The following is an 18,186-nucleotide window of genomic DNA, read 5'->3' as shown; positions in this document are numbered from 1 at the left end:
TGTCCAGAACTCTGATCCACAGTAACGATGAAACAAACACAATGTAGAAAAAAAGAACAGTTGCAACTGTTACAGGAAATTGAAAGGCATTTTAATACAAAAAACAAACATCATTACCATTCACACAAACAGTATATATTATAGTAGTTCGAAAATTAGACTGTGGAAAATAAACACCTAATCCAATGAAGTTGAATGTGAACGCTGAAACACGTAAATATTACTGAACATTGCGTGGATAGAAGAAACTGATTTAACTAAATATCCATACAATTAAAACATCAATAAAGCAGGTTGCTGGAATGGATCCTCCAGGCGCCACTCTACGCGTGAGTGGTGCCAGTGGACTGAGAGGCCGTGCCAGGAGTCGCTGTCGCTGGCTGCTCAATGACCACCACCCTCTCGGCCGCTGCAGGGAGGGCGCGGCGCTGAGCCTTGAACTTCAGCTTCCCGTCTTCAGTCAAGCAGCAGCTCACGCTCTGCGGGTCCACGTTCCTGGGCAGCTGCGTCTCCCTGTGGAACTCCTGGCAGCTGTGGCTGTAGCTGCCGCTGCTGACTTCTCCGCTCTTCACCTCGCGCCGTCCGCCACCACCAGCTTGTCTCCAGACACCTTCACGGCCAGGTCCTGTGGGGAGAAGTCCTGCACGTCCAGGGACGCGACAAACCCGCCTCCTTGCTCCTGTGGATCTTCAATCTGGAACCCACATGCTCACGGCCGGCTCCTGCAGCAGTGCGTCTCCGAGGCTGCCCGGAGCCCGCGTGTGGCTGCTGAGCTGATCGACTCCACGGAAGATTCTCTCCATCCTCTCGATCTCGCTCCTCATGTCTTGCTGCAGCTGCTGGAAGAGACTTTCACCGCGGGGGTTCCAGACCGGCCAGCCTGGCCAGACGCTCCTCTCCATCACGTGCATCGCAGGGAAGTAAACACTCAGGGCCATGCTTGTTGATGTACTTCACAGTGAGGCTCGCTTCAGCTGTGAGCGCTGCTCCCTCCTCCGCCGATGTTCTGCCAGTGCAGCTACAGGAGCTGTGTGGGGGCTACCGTCCCCCGCCATCACTGAATTGTCGGGGCCGCTGCTCACCGACTCCCCCATTCCACTCACACCGCTACCCCCCGGCTGCTCCTTCAGGTCCAGACTAACGACCCCTAACGTCTCGCCCCCCTGTACCTCTGCCTGGGATGTAGACCGCGTTTACATATTTTAATTATCGGCTCGTACGCTCCGCGCTTGCGATGCGTTACACTGTGCAAAGGCGGGGTGGGGCTGTAAGCGCGCTCGCCAGTAAATCTCCGTCCCGCCCGTAAACAAACAGGCGCGGCGCGTGTTTCCCTCCCACCCGCGCTCCACGTGTGCCGACAATAACAAACACGCCCCTACCCTCTGCCCCTAAACAAACCAATCGCACACGAAGGGGTTGGAGCCGGGGGACGGGCGGGCAGGGTTTCTGCCGTGCGCGCCGCTGATTGGGGACGCTCGCTTGGCTCTGAGTTAAAGGTCCAGCTCAAACAGTCGCGCGAATACGCGCACGCTCGGCGCTCTAACTCGCTATCTCGCGACCAGACCCGTGTGCGGGTGCGTGACCGCGGCACCGCCACCCAGGTACGCGATCGCTAAGCACTATGGTGGGCAATCGTGCGGGCACGTAAACACCACCCGCTTCGTCTCGAGGTGCACAGCCGCGCATACACGTAGACACCCAGCGCACACTGCCCTCCACTTCACGCTCCCAAAAGACCACGCAACACAGTTGTTTTTCCCCCCACTAGCGAATTTTATTTACCTGTGATGGTATGGTCAGTGGACGCTAACCTATCCCTCGGAGGTCTACGAGTCGATTTCCCCTACCGCTCGCCCCGCTCTCTATCCTGGATGTAAAACGGCTGAACTTACGCCTCTCTCACTCGTACTTACTTCTCCCCGATGTACTGACCGCTGTGAGGGAATGAGGCGACGAGCCTGCCGATGCCGGAGTACGTCTCACGGACGTCTCGGATGGCTGACTCTCCTGCTCCCGGGACCGCGATGATCTTGAACCAGAAGAACCCCCCTGCTACCCCGATCCCCCCCCCCTTTTTATCCTACCTACAACAAAGGAATTTTTGCTCTTTCCGACCCTTGGCCTCCCGTCCAATCAGGGGCTCGGATTCTCCCGCCCTTTCGATGTCCGGATCCCAGCTCAGATGACGTCGCCGCAGTGATCTCACCGACGTCCGCTCTCTGTTCTCCCGCTACCAGTCCACTGACCCGTGCATGTGTGAGGCTCCACTCGCGGTGGTTCGATGGCCCTTGCCGCGACCATGCAACTTTAATATCAGGTCGCGGCGCCGCAGTGCATGTCAGCTACAGGGGGGAGGATTGCCCAATTTCCCGGCCGCAGGAAACCATGAAGTTCGATCCCACTAGGGACTTCTGGACAAAAACCTATCAGCCGGGTGACCTCCCCTCCTGGCTCTACGTGGGGCGTGTGTACGTTCGTGTGTGGTGGGGGGGGGGTGGTGAGGGTGCGCAGCGTCGGCGTCGACATCCCCCGGTGGCGGCTTTGCAGCGGTGGCCACGACCTCGGCAGAGTGGCCCTGCTGCAGCGGCCTCACGACTGTGCAGGGGCCAAAACGCGGACGTCTGAGAAGGCACCGGCCCCGGGAGAGTGGCGGGAAATCCGCGGCATAGGTGATGGCGCCGCGGTAGCGGGCGCGGTTCCGCTGGAGCGGCTCCGCTGCGGCGGCACCACAGCTGCTTTTATAGCCCTGGCAGTAGCTACGAGCAGATGCCAGGGGCAGCCAGAAGCGTCCAGAATGACGCAGCTGCTCCCAGCGGCTTCCTCCATCCGCACAGAATCTAGAGCGTCACTCGTGTCTCAGATGTGAATAATTAGTATTGTATTACAATTCTATAAACAATACAGTGTTGTAGTGTATCACGTGGTGATGTTCCATTGCACAGCCACGTGCGGAATGCTATAATGACGAAAGAGCCGTGGAAAGCTCTGACATCACGGTGACGTCATGGCCCGGTGACGTCACGGCAGAGGCCAGAGTGGAGTTGGCTGCTGCAGAGGCAACCACCTCGCCCCACGCTGCTCCTCCACTTCGAGGTCTTCAGAGAACTTCGCCACCACCACCATGGCGATCTTCACGGCTGTCCTCACTGTGGTTCTGCTGCTCACGCAGCCGATGGTGGAACTCCTCGGAGGATCTCGGCGTGGGGGTTCGGACATCCACGGCTCCAACACCACCACCACCACGATCAACTACTCGGGACTCATGAAGAACGTCTCTGCACCAGCAGGGGTCGCCACCTGGGGACCGATGTTCACTAGCGGCCACGCAGATGGACAAGAGAGGGACGGCCCAGCCTGGCCCCACGGGATGTCCTGGCTCATGCACAGCACGCCGACTCCTCTCCTGCACGCTGCGGGTCAGCTGTGCAGTAGCCACAGTGAGGACATTGTGGACAGCGTGCTCCCTGCCCTACTGCAGGCTATGGGTGAGCTGAGCAGCAGCTGCCAGGCCATAGTGGACAGCATGCTCCCTGCTCTGCTCCACGTTGTGGGTCAGCTGTACAGCGGCTGCAAGGAGGCCATCAGCTCCACCGTGCCGCTGAACACCCTGCACATCGCCGTGCATCTCTGGCGTTTCATACGTCGCCAAGTGAGTGAGCAACATCCATCATCATCACCACCATCAGCCATCAGCCATGGTCAATCCACTAGTGGGTAGAGACCTCCACGAGCCGTCGCCACCTCCCACGATGCCGCTGTGCAGTAATCCACCCAGCACCTGCACGTGGATCGATTTCATTGCTTCATCTCCCCACTGGGCACCCTCTCGGATGACCCCCTCGCAGCCCGTCGGCATCACTCGCCCCCTTCACACCTCCACCGATCCCCCTCAACTCCACTCACGGTGTCTTCAACAGCCTGGTTGGGCACTGGAACAGTATCCCGAACAGTGCCGGATTAAGCTCGTGCGGGTCCTGTAGCTTATATTATAAAGGTGCCCAAAATAATGAAAAAACACAATTATTGAAACACGAAGTTTTTAACTTGCATAGTAAAGTAATTGTAATTTTACTATAGTAATAGAGCAAGTACAGAATCACTGAACCGGGATTTATAGCGTGAGATCATTTACCACGGGGCCCTTGAAAGTGCGGGGCCCACAGCTAATGATTATTTTGTTCCGAGGATAATCCGGCACTGATCACGGATTGAGTATGAGGAGCAGTGATGAGATTTAAAGTATTTTTTTACATGTTATTAAAATGTTATGTTTAGTAGAAAATATAATGCTGTTTGTCTCTTAGCTGTGATTCTTAAAAACACTGTTGTTACTCAATGGTCTTTCGGTAAAGTCACGTAGAAAGAAAATAAAATAAATAATAGAATACGACGTTTCGATTGCAACCCAAGCAGTCGTCATCAGGTGAAACTAAATTTGAGAGAGAGACCAAACACAGACAGGGAGACACAAAGATCCCCCGTATAGCCTGAACAGACTGTAGGGGCAAGTGCTGTTAGCGAGCACCTATGAAGGCCGGAACAGTACACGAGGGGGTGGGTGGCCAGCACCACGCCCGACCGCCTTTGTCTCCCTAGTGGCGATGTTTACACACCGCACCAGGTACTCATTTGAGGCTGAGTAGACCTAGGGGAGGCCCGGGACCGGTTCCTGGAAATCAATGTGACTTCTGCTGTTGCCTTTGAGAGATCAGTTCAGATATGCGTGGCTTCACCTTGGCAAGTGCCACTCTCATGTAATTTTCACAGCAAAGTCTGTTCCTTTTCTTCGTTTTTATGTCCAGCATCCTCGAAAAGGATTACTCACAAAGATATGTTGTAACAAATGGTATAAAAAAATCCAGGGCTTTCTTAGCAATAACTGGATACTTGTTCATTTGTCGACACCAAAACGTTGAGAGCGTTGTTGTTCTGAAGAGTTGCTTTTGAACCTGGCTCTGCTGAATTTCAATTATTTCGTCGAGGAATTCATCATTGACATCTGCTGTTTCAACAGCAAACGTGAACGGCTGTCTCACCCATGCTGGATATGACTCTCTTGTAGGGAAATATCCGTCGAGAGACTTTGCAAGCTCATCTAAGTGCGTGGCAATTGTTTGCTTCAGTTCCGTGGATACAGAAATATCTCCGATTCCAGACACATCTTCGATCTTACTTGCACAGTCGTCCAGAAGCGGGAAGTTTGCGAAGTTATTGTTCTCTGTTCGTCGTTTCCATAACGGTAGCTTTTTTTGAAAAGCCTTCAGGTGTTCTTCCGCTTCCATGATATTGACTCCACCACCCTGCATCTGCTGATTGAGATGATTGAGAGCTGCGAATATATCAGCCATGTACGCTAAAATGAGAATGAACTCAGGATTTTTGAAGCAATCTGCATGGCAGTGTTGGTGCTCTTGCAAAAACAGGGCTAATTCCACACGCATGGCAAAAACACGATTCAGCACCTGTCCCCGGGATAACCACCGAATATTAGAATGGAGCAGAAGTACCTCAAATTCAGAGCCCATTTCTTTACACAGCTCACTGAAGATGCGGTGCCTCAGAGCACTTTTTCGCACATAGTTCACACATTCCACCACAGTTTTTAATACTTCTGCCATTTTTGGAGGTAAGGTTTTTGTTGCCAACGCATGCCTGTGCAGAATACAATGCGTCACAATGATGTGTGGTGCATCGGCCTTTACTAGCGCACCAAAACCAGACTTTCTTCCCAGCATGACTGGAGCTCCGTCCGTACAAACTGCAGAAACCATATCCCATGAAAGATTGTTGTCTCTGAAGAAGTCATCCACAAGCTTCTTCACATCGGCTGCCTTCGTTGTTGTTGTAAGAGGCTTACAAAATAAAAACTCTTCTTTTATCATGTCGTCTTTCACATAGCGTACAAAAACAGCAAGCTGGCTTAGATCAGAAACGTCTGTGGTTTCGTCGAGTTGAAGGCTGAATTTTGCCGGGCTTGAAATCAGATCCGCGACTACTTGAGCCAAGATGTCTTTACTCATGTCTTCTATTCTGTCACTGACGGTGTCATTTGAAAGGGGAATTTGGGATAATTTACCTTCGGCCGCTGTTCCGAGTATCAGATTCGCCATCTTTAATGCAGCTGGTTTCACAAGTGTTTCACCAATGGTGTGTGGCTTGCCCTGCTTTGCGATCAGGTAAGCAACTTCGTACGATGCTGTCAGGATCGGTTTGTTAACAGGTACAAATCCAAGAGCAGGCAGAGTGGCCCTTTCATCGAATCTGGCTCTCTTCACCCTGAATTCAGCAAGTGTTGTGTTCTTGTATTCCCCGTCTCCATGCAGCTTCAAGAAGTGTTCCTTTAGTTTTGCCGGTGCAAGACTAGAGTTGCTCAACTTGGCGTTGCAAATCATGCAGATAGGATGCTCACTCCCATCACGTTCCGTGATACATGAGAATCCATGTTGTACATATTCGTCCGACCACTTTCTTCTTTTGCCCGACATAGTTAGTATGGATAAAATATTAAAGAAATCACACGACGTACGACAACAACAGTCACACGTTGAGTACTGAGTACGCACTAAATTCCCCGCAGTGCTGATTGGCCAAGCAGTGTAGCATGATCATCTGCAGCCAGTGATGGCCAAGCGGGCCGTGTGTGTCATCACAAATTTACACAATAATTCAAGTGTGTCCGGACCTCCGTGGCGGGGTCTCTGCCGAACCCCTGAGATCGACTCACCGAACCCCTGGGGTTCGATCGAACCCAGGTTAAGAACCACTGCGTCCAACTCAAAAACAGCGCACGATCAGAGTATTGAGGGCTCGGGGTGAGTATTAACATTATGAGACCTCCTTTGCCAGAAACAAGATATAGGAATAGGTTTTACCCTTTTAACTGGCACAAAAACTGACACCTTTATTCAAGGCATCATGTTTGCAATGACCACAACACAGGCAGTCAAAATGCAAACAAAAAAGACAACTCTGATAATAATATGCACTGTCCTTGAATTTGATTGGTCCACACCCGAAACAGCTTTTCTTAGATCCTAGTCTCCATTGGTGTTGGACCAGAAGACGCCAAAAGGCGTACAACTCAAAAACAGCGCACTATCAGAGTATTGAGGGCTCGGGGTGAGTATTAACATTATGAGACCTCCTTTGCCAGAAACAAGATATAGGAATAGGTTTTACCCTTTTTAACTGGCACAAAAACTGACACCTTTATTCAAGGCATCATGTTTGCAATGACCACAACACAAGCAGTCAAAATGCAAACAAAAAAGACAACTCTGATAATAATATGTACTGTCCTTGAATTTGATTGGTCCACACCCGAAACAGCTTTTTTTAGAGCTTAGTCTCCATTGGTGTTGGACCAGAAGACGCCAAAAGGCGTACAACTCAAAAACAGCGCACTATCAGAGTATTGAGGGCTCGGGGTGAGCATTAACATTATAAGCACTTTGCTCTGCCCTGATACGCCTCTCTTAATCATTTTCATTCCTCTTCCCATTCAACAACCGCCCTACGTGTCAATGCACTTCTGTGTTTTCAAGGCTGTGTCCCTGTTCTTTTTGCGTTCAGTTTGTCATTCCCCCGCACCTCCAATTAAAGCATGGTTGGCTGCGTACGGTGCGAAAGAAGTTCACCATGCAAACATACGCTGCGTTGAAAAATTATTCTACTGACTGCAGACCAATCCTGGACAGATTTCTCAATACGAGTGCAATATCGAGGGTACAGATCAATGCCACCTGAACACAGATGCTAATTCCCGGACGGGTGGCAACTCTAGCCATGCCCATGCAAACATACACAACATCTTGACCATGAATCGCCTATGCGGCAGATTAAATGTCAAGCATTTAACATTGAATTCCGATCTACTTTTGTTCGTTTTGATTTATTTTGGCGCAGTTTCAAGTAAGTATTTTTGATAAAATTATTGTATTGTCATTTACTGTATAATTATGATAATAGACCACGCACTGAGACATTGCCCAGGAATGGTCTACAATCGAAAAGGTGGCAACCCCATAGCACACCCTAACGTGTTCCAGTGTTAACACATCGTATATTTGTATTTTGAACTTCTTTCGCACCGTACGTAGCCCACCGTACGTAGCCCACCACGATGCCGCTGGGCAGTAATCCACCCAGCACCTGCACGTGGAGCGATTTCATTGCTTCATCTCCCCACTGGGCACCCTCTCGGATGACCCCCTCGCAGCCCGTCGGCATCACTCGCCCCCTTCACACCTCCACCGATCCCCCTCAACTCCACTCACGGTGTCTTCAACAGCCTGGTTGGGCACTGGAACAGTATCCCGGACAGTGCCGGATTAAGCTCGTGCGGGTCCTGTAGCTTATATTATAAAGGTGCCCAGAATAAATAAAAAAACACAATTATAAAACACGAAGTTTTTAACTTGCATAGTAAAGTAATTGTAATTTTACTATAGTAATAGAGAAAGTACAGAATCACTGAACCGGGATTTATAGCGTGAGATCATTTAGCACGGGGCCCTTGAAAGTGCGGGGCCCACAGCTAATGATTATTTTGTTCCGAGGATAATCCGGCACTGATCACGGATTGAGTATGAGGAGCAGTGATGAGATTTAAAGTAATTTTTTACATGTTATTAAAATGTTATGTTTAATAGAAAATATAATGTTGTTTGTCTCTTAGCTGTGATTCTTAAAAACACTGTTGTTACTCAATGGTCTTTCGGTAAAGTCACGTAGAAAGAAAATAAAAAAATAGAATACGACGTTTCGATTGCAACCCAAGCAGTCGTCATCAGGTGAAACTAAATTTGAGAGAGAGAGACCAAACACAGACAGGGAGACACAAAGATCCCCCGTATAGCCTGAACAGACTGTAGGGGCAAGTGCTGTTAGCGAGCACCTGTGAAGGCCGGAACAGTACACGAGGGGGTGGGTGGCCAGCACCACGCCCGACCGCCTTTGTCTCCCTAGTGGCGATGTTTACACACCGCACCAGGTACTCATTTGAGGCTGAGTCGACCTAGGGGAGGCCCGGGACCGGTTCAGATAATCGTCACTGGTGTTGGCCGTGAGCGGGAATCGAACCCGGGTCGCCAGGTTCATAGCGCAGCGTAGCGCTAACAGCTGCACCACCGCTCCCCACACACAGGGAGACACAAGCAGAGAAGGACGGTGATCAACCAGGCAAAGTATTATTTGTTGTGTTGGCCGACTCAATGAGTTGCATTACATTTCTAAGTTTGCTGAGTTTGATCTTCTTTCTATCAGCTTGTACCCTCTGTAAATTTCACCCCCACTATCTCGCCCGTTACGGCAGCCCCTCCGCTCCCACTCCCCCTCGGAGTAGCCGAGGGATTAGTCGGGGTATGCTTGCCCTGCGATCTTACATTTACTTGCAAATCCCACCACAAACGTATATAGTGTTACCTTTGGTTGCAGTAGCTCTCTCGCTACATTTCTTCCTGTCTCAGCAGTCCGCCTGCTGTATTATTTCACCTGAAGACGATTGCTTGTGTTGTGACCACGTGTATACTGTTTACTATAGTACTATAGTGTTGTGACCACGTGTATACTGTTTACTATAGTACTATAGTGTTTTGACCACGTGTATACTGTTTACTATAGTACTATAGTGTTGGGACCACGTGTATACTGTTTACTACAGTACTATAGTGTTGTGACCACGTGTATACTGTTTACTATAGTACTATAGTGTTGGGACCACGTGTATACTGTTTACTACAGTACTATAGTGTTGTGACCACGTGTATACTGTTTACTATAGTACTATAGTGTTGGTACCACGTGTATACTGTTTACTACAGTACTATAGTGTTGTGACCACGTGTATACTGTTTACTATAGTACTATAGTGTTGTGACCATGTGTATACTGTTTACTATAGTACTACAGTGTTGTGACCACGTCTATACTGTTTACTACAGTACTATAGTGTTGTGACCACGTGCATACTGTTTACTATAGTACTGTAGTGTTGGTACCACGTGTATACTGTTTACTATAGTACTATAGTGTTGGGACCACGTGTATACTGTTTACTACAGTACTATAGTGTTGTGACCACGTTTTTACTGTTTGCTATAGTACTATAGTGTTGGGACCACGTGTATACTGTATACTACAGTACTATAGTGTTGTAACCACGTGTATACTGTTTACTATAGTACTATGGTGCTGGGACCACGTGTATACTGTTTACTACAGTACTATAGTGTTGTGACCACGTGTATACTGTTTACTATAGTACTATAGTGTTGTGACCACGTGTATACTGTTTACTATAGTACTATAGTGTTGTGACCACGTTTATACTGTTTACTATAGTACTATAGTGTTGGGATCACGTGTATACTGTTTACTACAGTACTATAGTGTTGTGACCACGTGTATACTGTTTCCTATAGTACTATAGTGTTGTGACCATGTGTATACTGTTTACTATGGTACTATAGTGTTGTGACCACGTGTATACTGTTTACTACAGTACTATAGTGTTGTGACCACGTGTATACTGTTTACTATAGTACTGTAGTGTTGTGACCACGTGTATACTGTTTACAATAGTACTATAGTGTTGGGACCACGTGTATACTGTTTACTACAGTACTATAGTGTTGTGACCACGTGTATACTGTTTACTATAGTACTATAGTGTTGGGAAAAAGGTGTATACTGTTTACTACAGTACTATAGTGTTGTGACCACGTGTATACTGTTTACTATAGTACTATAGTGTTGTGACCACGTGTATACTGTTTACTATAGTACTATAGTGTTGTGACCACGTGTATACTGTTTACTATAGTACTATAGTGTTGTGACCACGTGTATACTGTTTACTACAGTACTTTAGTGGTGTGAACACGTGTGTACTGTTTACTATATTACTATAGTGTTGTGACCACGTGTACACTGTTTACTACAGTACTATAGTATTGTGACCACGTGTGTAATGTTTACTACAGTACTATAGTGTTGTGACCACGTGTGTAATGTTTACTACAGTACTATAGTGTTGTGACCACGTGTATACTGTTTACTACAGTACTATAGTGTTGTGACCACGTGTATACTGTTTACTATAGTACTATAGTGTGACCACGTGTATACTGTTTACTACAGTACTATAGTGTTGTCACCACGTGTATACTGTTTACTACAGTACTATAGTGTTATGACCACGTCTATACTGTTTACTACAGTACTATAGTGTTGTGACCACGTGTATACTGTTAACTATAGTACTATAGTGTTGTGACCACGTGTATACTGTTTACTACAGTACTATAGTGTTGTGACCACGTGTATACTGTTTTCTATAGTACTATAGTGTTGTGACCACGTGTATATTGTTTACTACAGTACTATAGTGTTGTGACCACGTGTATACTGTTTACTATAGTACTATTGTGTTGTGACCACGTGTATACTGTTTACTATAGCACTATAGTGTTGTGACCACGTGTATACTGTTTACTACAGTACTATAGTGGTGTGACCACGTGTATACTGTTTACTATAGTACTATAGTGTTGTGACCACGTGTATACTGTTTACTACAGTTCTATAGTGTTGTGACCACGTGTATACTGTTTACTATAGGACTATAGTGTTGTGACCACGTGTATACTGTTTACTATAGTACTATAGTGTTGTGACCACGTGTATACTGTTTACTATAGTACTATAGTGTTGTGACCACGTGTGTAATGTTTGCTACAGTACTATAGTGTTGTGACAACGTTTGTAATGTTTACTACAGTACTATAGTGTTGTGACCACGTGTATACTGTTTACTATAGTACTGTAGTGTTGTGACCACGTGTATACTGTTTACTATAGTACTATAGTGTTGGGACCACGTGTATACTGTTTACTACAGTACTATAGTGTTGTGACCACGTGTATACTGTTTACTATAGTACTATAGTGTTGGGAAAAAGGTGTATACTGTTTACTACAGTACTATAGTGTTGTGACCACGTGTATACTGTTTACTATAGTACTATAGTGTTGTGACCACGTGTATACTGTTTACTATAGTACTATAGTGTTGTGACCACGTGTATACTGTTTACTATAGTACTATAGTGTTGCGACCACGTGTATACTGTTTACTACAGTACTTTAGTGGTGTGACCACGTGTATACTGTTTACTACAGTACTATAGTGTTGTGACCACGTGTACACTGTTTACTACAGTACTATAGTATTGTGACCACGTGTGTAATGTTTACTACAGTACTATAGTGTTGTGACCACGTGTGTAATGTTTACTACAGTACTATAGTGTTGTGACCACGTGTATACTGTTTACTACAGTATAGTGTTGTGACCACGTGTGTACTATTTACTATAGTACTATAGTATTGTGACCACGTGTATACTGTTTACTATAGTACTATAGTGTTGTGACCACGTGTATACTGTTTACTATAGTACTATAGTGTGACCACGTGTATACTGTTTACTACAGTACTATAGTGTTGTGACCACGTGTATACTGTTTACTACAGTACTATAGTGTTGTGACCACGTCTATACTGTTTACTACAGTACTATAGTGTTGTGACCACGTGTATACTGTTAACTATAGTACTATAGTGTTGTGACCACGTGTATACTGTTTACTACAGTACTATAGTGTTGTGACCACGTGTATACTGTTTTCTATAGTACTATAGTGTTGTGACCACGTGTATATTGTTTACTATAGTACTATGGTGCTGGGACCACGTGTATACTGTTTACTACAGTACTATAGTGTTGTGACCACGTGTATACTGTTTACTATAGTACTATAGTGTTGTGACCACGTGTATACTGTTTACTATAGTACTATAGTGTTGTGACCACGTTTATACTGTTTACTATAGTACTATAGTGTTGGGATCACGTGTATACTGTTTACTACAGTACTATAGTGTTGTGACCACGTGTATACTGTTTCCTATAGTACTATAGTGTTGTGACCATGTGTATACTGTTTACTATGGTACTATAGTGTTGTGACCACGTGTATACTGTTTACTACAGTACTATAGTGTTGTGACCACGTGTATACTGTTTACTATAGTACTGTAGTGTTGTGACCACGTGTATACTGTTTACTATAGTACTATAGTGTTGGGACCACGTGTATACTGTTTACTACAGTACTATAGTGTTGTGACCACGTGTATACTGTTTACTATAGTACTATAGTGTTGGGAAAAAGGTGTATACTGTTTACTACAGTACTATAGTGTTGTGACCACGTGTATACTGTTTACTATAGTACTATAGTGTTGTGACCACGTGTATACTGTTTACTATAGTACTATCGTGTTGTGACCACGTGTATACTGTTTACTATAGTACTATAGTGTTGTGACCACGTGTATACTGTTTACTACAGTACTTTAGTGGTGTGACCACGTGTGTACTGCTTACTATATTACTATAGTGTTGTGACCACGTGTACACTGTTTACTACAGTACTATAGTATTGTGACCACGTGTGTAATGTTTACTACAGTACTATAGTGTTGTGACCACGTGTGTAATGTTTACTACAGTACTATAGTGTTGTGACCACGTGTATACTGTTTACTACAGTACTATAGTGTTGTGACCACGTGTATACTGTTTACTATAGTACTATAGTGTGACCACGTGTATACTGTTTACTACAGTACTATAGTGTTGTCACCACGTGTATACTGTTTACTACAGTACTATAGTGTTGTGACCACGTCTATACTGTTTACTACAGTACTATAGTGTTGTGACCACGTGTATACTGTTAACTATAGTACTATAGTGTTGTGACCACGTGTATACTGTTTACTACAGTACTATAGTGTTGTGACCACGTGTATACTGTTTTCTATAGTACTATAGTGTTGTGACCACGTGTATATTGTTTACTACAGTACTATAGTGTTGTGACCACGTGTATACTGTTTACTATAGTACTATGGTGTTGTGACCACGTGTATACTGTTTACTATAGCACTATAGTGTTGTGACCACGTGTATACTGTTTACTACAGTACTATAGTGGTGTGACCACGTGTATACTGTTTACTACAGTTCTATAGTGTTGTGACCACGTGTATACTGTTTACTATAGGACTATAGTGTTGTGACCACGTGTATACTGTTTACTATAGTACTATAGTGTTGTGACCACGTGTATACTGTTTACTATAGTACTATAGTGTTGTGACCACGTGTGTAATGTTTGCTACAGTACTATAGTGTTGTGACAACGTTTGTAATGTTTACTACAGTACTATAGTGTTGTGACCACGTGTATACTGTTTACTATAGTACTGTAGTGTTGTGACCACGTGTATACTGTTTACTATAGTACTATAGTGTTGGGACCACGTGTATACTGTTTACTACAGTACTATAGTGTTGTGACCACGTGTATACTGTTTACTATAGTACTATAGTGTTGGGAAAAAGGTGTATACTGTTTACTACAGTACTATAGTGTTGTGACCACGTGTATACTGTTTACTATAGTACTATAGTGTTGTGACCACGTGTATACTGTTTACTATAGTACTATAGTGTTGTGACCACGTGTATACTGTTTACTATAGTACTATAGTGTTGCGACCACGTGTATACTGTTTACTACAGTACTTTAGTGGTGTGACCACGTGTATACTGTTTACTACAGTACTATAGTGTTGTGACCACGTGTACACTGTTTACTACAGTACTATAGTATTGTGACCACGTGTGTAATGTTTACTACAGTACTATAGTGTTGTGACCACGTGTGTAATGTTTACTACAGTACTATAGTGTTGTGACCACGTGTATACTGTTTACTACAGTATAGTGTTGTGACCACGTGTGTACTGTTTACTATAGTACTATAGTGTGACCACGTGTATACTGTTTACTACAGTACTATAGTGTTGTGACCACGTGTATACTGTTTACTACAGTACTATAGTGTTGTGACCACGTCTATACTGTTTACTACAGTACTATAGTGTTGTGACCACGTGTATACTGTTAACTATAGTACTATAGTGTTGTGACCACGTGTATACTGTTTACTACAGTACTATAGTGTTGTGACCACGTGTATACTGTTTTCTATAGTACTATAGTGTTGTGACCACGTGTATATTGTTTACTACAGTACTATAGTGTTGTGACCACGTGTATACTGTTTACTATAGTACTATGGTGTTGTGACCACGTGTATACTGTTTACTATAGCACTATAGTGTTGTGACCACGTGTATACTGTTTACTACAGTACTATAGTGGTGTGACCACGTGTATACTGTTTTCTATAGTACTATAGTGTTGTGACCACGTGTATACTGTTTACTACAGTACTATGGTGTTGTGACCACGTGTATACTGTTTACTATAGTACTATAGTGTTGTGACCACGTGTATACTGTTTACTATAGTACTATAGTGTTGTGACCACGTGTATACTGTTTACTATAGGACTATAGTGTTGTGACCACGTGTATACTGTTTACTATAGTACTATAGTGTTGTGACCACGTGTATACTGTTTACTATAGTACTATAGTGTTGTGACCACGTGTGTAATGTTTACTACAGTACTATAGTGTTGTGACAACGTTTGTAATGTTTACTACAGTACTATAGTGTTGTGACCACGTGTATACTGTTTACTACAGTACTATAGTGTTGTGACCAGGTGTATACTGTTTACTATATTACTATAGTGTGACCATGTGTATACTGTTTACTACAGTACTATAGTGTTGTGACCACGTGTATACTGTTTACTACAGTACTATAGTGTTGTGACCACGTGTATACTGTTTACTACAGTACTATAGTGTTGTGACCACGTGTACACTGTTTACTACAGTACTATAGTATTGTGACCACGTGTGTAACGTTTACTACAGTACTATAGTGTTGTGACCACGTGTGTAATGTTTACTACAGTACTATAGTGTTGTGACCACGTGTATACTGTTTACTACAGTATAGTGTTGTGACCACGTGTGTACTATTTACTATAGTACTATAGTATTGTGACCACGTGTATACTGTTTACTATAGTACTACAGTGTTGTGACCACGTGTATACTGTTTACTATAGTACTATAGTGTGACCACGTGTATACTGTTTACTACAGTACTATAGTGTTGTGACCACGTGTATACTGTTTACTACAGTACTATAGTGTTGTGACCACGTCTATACTGTTTACTACAGTACTATAGTGTTGTGACCACGTGTATACTGTTAACTATAGTACTATAGTGTTGTGACCACGTGTATACTGTTTACTACAGTACTATAGTGTTGTGACCACGTGTATATTGTTTTCTATAGTACTATAGTGTTGTGACCACGTGTATATTGTTTACTACAGTACTATAGTGTTGTGACCACGTGTATACTGTTTACTATAGTACTATGGTGTTGTGACCACGTGTATACTGTTTACTATAGCACTATAGTGTTGTGACCACGTGTATACTGTTTACTACAGTACTATAGTGGTGTGACCACGTGTATACTGTTTACTATAGTACTATAGTGTTGTGACCACGTGTATACTGTTTACTACAGTACAATGGTGTTGTGACCACGTGTATACTGTTTACTATAGTACTATAGTGTTGTGACCACGTGTATACTGTTTACTATAGTACTATAGTGTTGTGACCACGTGTATACTGTTTACTATAGTACTATAGTGTTGTGACCACGTGTGTAATGTTTACTACAGTACTATAGTGTTGTGACAACGTTTGTAATGTTTACTACAGTACTATAGTGTTGTGACCACGTGTATACTGTTTACTACAGTACTATAGTGTTGTGACCAGGTGTATACTGTTTACTATATTACTATAGTGTGACCATGTGTATACTGTTTACTACAGTACTATAGTGTTGTGACCACGTGTATACTGTTTACTACAGTACTATAGTGTTGTGACCACGTGTATACTGTTTACTATAGTACTATAGTGTTGTGACCACGTGTATACTGTTTACTACAGTACTATAGTGTTGTGACCACGTGTATACTGTTTTCTATAGTACTATGGTGTTGTGACCACGTGTATACTGTTTACTATAGCACTATGGTGTTGTGACCACGTGTATACTGTTTACTACAGTACTATAGTGTTGTGACCACGTGTATATTGTTTTCTATAGTACTATAGTGTTGTGACCACGTGTATATTGTTTACTACAGTACTATAGTGTTGTGACCACGTGTATACTGTTTACTATAGTACTATGGTGTTGTGACCACGTGTATACTGTTTACTATAGCACTATAGTGTTGTGACCACGTGTATACTGTTTACTACAGTACTATAGTGGTGTGACCACGTGTATACTGTTTACTATAGTACTATAGTGTTGTGACCACGTGTATACTGTTTACTACAGTACAATGGTGTTGTGACCACGTGTATACTGTTTACTATAGTACTATAGTGTTGTGACCACGTGTATACTGTTTACTATAGTACTATAGTGTTGTGACCACGTGTATACTGTTTACTATAGTACTATAGTGTTGTGACCACGTGTGTAATGTTTACTACAGTACTATAGTGTTGTGACAACGTTTGTAATGTTTACTACAGTACTATAGTGTTGTGACCACGTGTATACTGTTTACTACAGTACTATAGTGTTGTGACCAGGTGTATACTGTTTACTATATTACTATAGTGTGACCATGTGTATACTGTTTACTACAGTACTATAGTGTTGTGACCACGTGTATACTGTTTACTACAGTACTATAGTGTTGTGACCACGTGTATACTGTTTACTATAGTACTATAGTGTTGTGACCACGTGTATACTGTTTACTACAGTACTATAGTGTTGTGACCACGTGTATACTGTTTTCTATAGTACTATGGTGTTGTGACCACGTGTATACTGTTTACTATAGCACTATGGTGTTGTGACCACGTGTATACTGTTTACTACAGTACTATAGTGGTGTGACCACGTGTATACTGTTTACTACAGTATAGTGTTGTGACCACGTGTGTACTATTTACTATAGTACTATAGTATTGTGACCACGTGTATACTGTTTACTATAGTACTATAGTGTTGTGACCACGTGTATACTGTTTACTACAGTGCTATAGTGTTGTGACCACGTGTATACTGTTTACTA

General features: G+C 44.0%; 1 protein-coding gene across 1 annotated transcript in view; it reads left to right on the top strand.

Annotated features, from left to right (window-relative positions):
• Positions 1–3,490: 3,490 nt before the first annotated feature.
• LOC142924252 (uncharacterized) overlaps positions 3,491–18,186 on the top strand; it is a gene marked incomplete at its 5' end in the record, with an annotated part of 32,383 nt that continues 17,687 nt past the window's right edge. The window contains one exon of the mRNA XM_076066238.1: positions 3,491–3,649. Coding sequence (XP_075922353.1) covers positions 3,491–3,649 — 159 coding nt within the window. The remainder of the gene's footprint in view (positions 3,650–18,186) is intronic.

Source organism: Petromyzon marinus, chromosome 11 (assembly GCF_048934315.1).
Source record: "Petromyzon marinus isolate PM22_M1 ecotype Great Lakes invasive population chromosome 11, UKy_Petmar_22M1.pri1.0, whole genome shotgun sequence".
NCBI lineage: Eukaryota > Metazoa > Chordata > Hyperoartia > Petromyzontiformes > Petromyzontidae > Petromyzon > Petromyzon marinus.
Note: the sequence above shows the minus strand (reverse complement) of the source record. Positions and strands in the feature narration are given on the sequence as shown.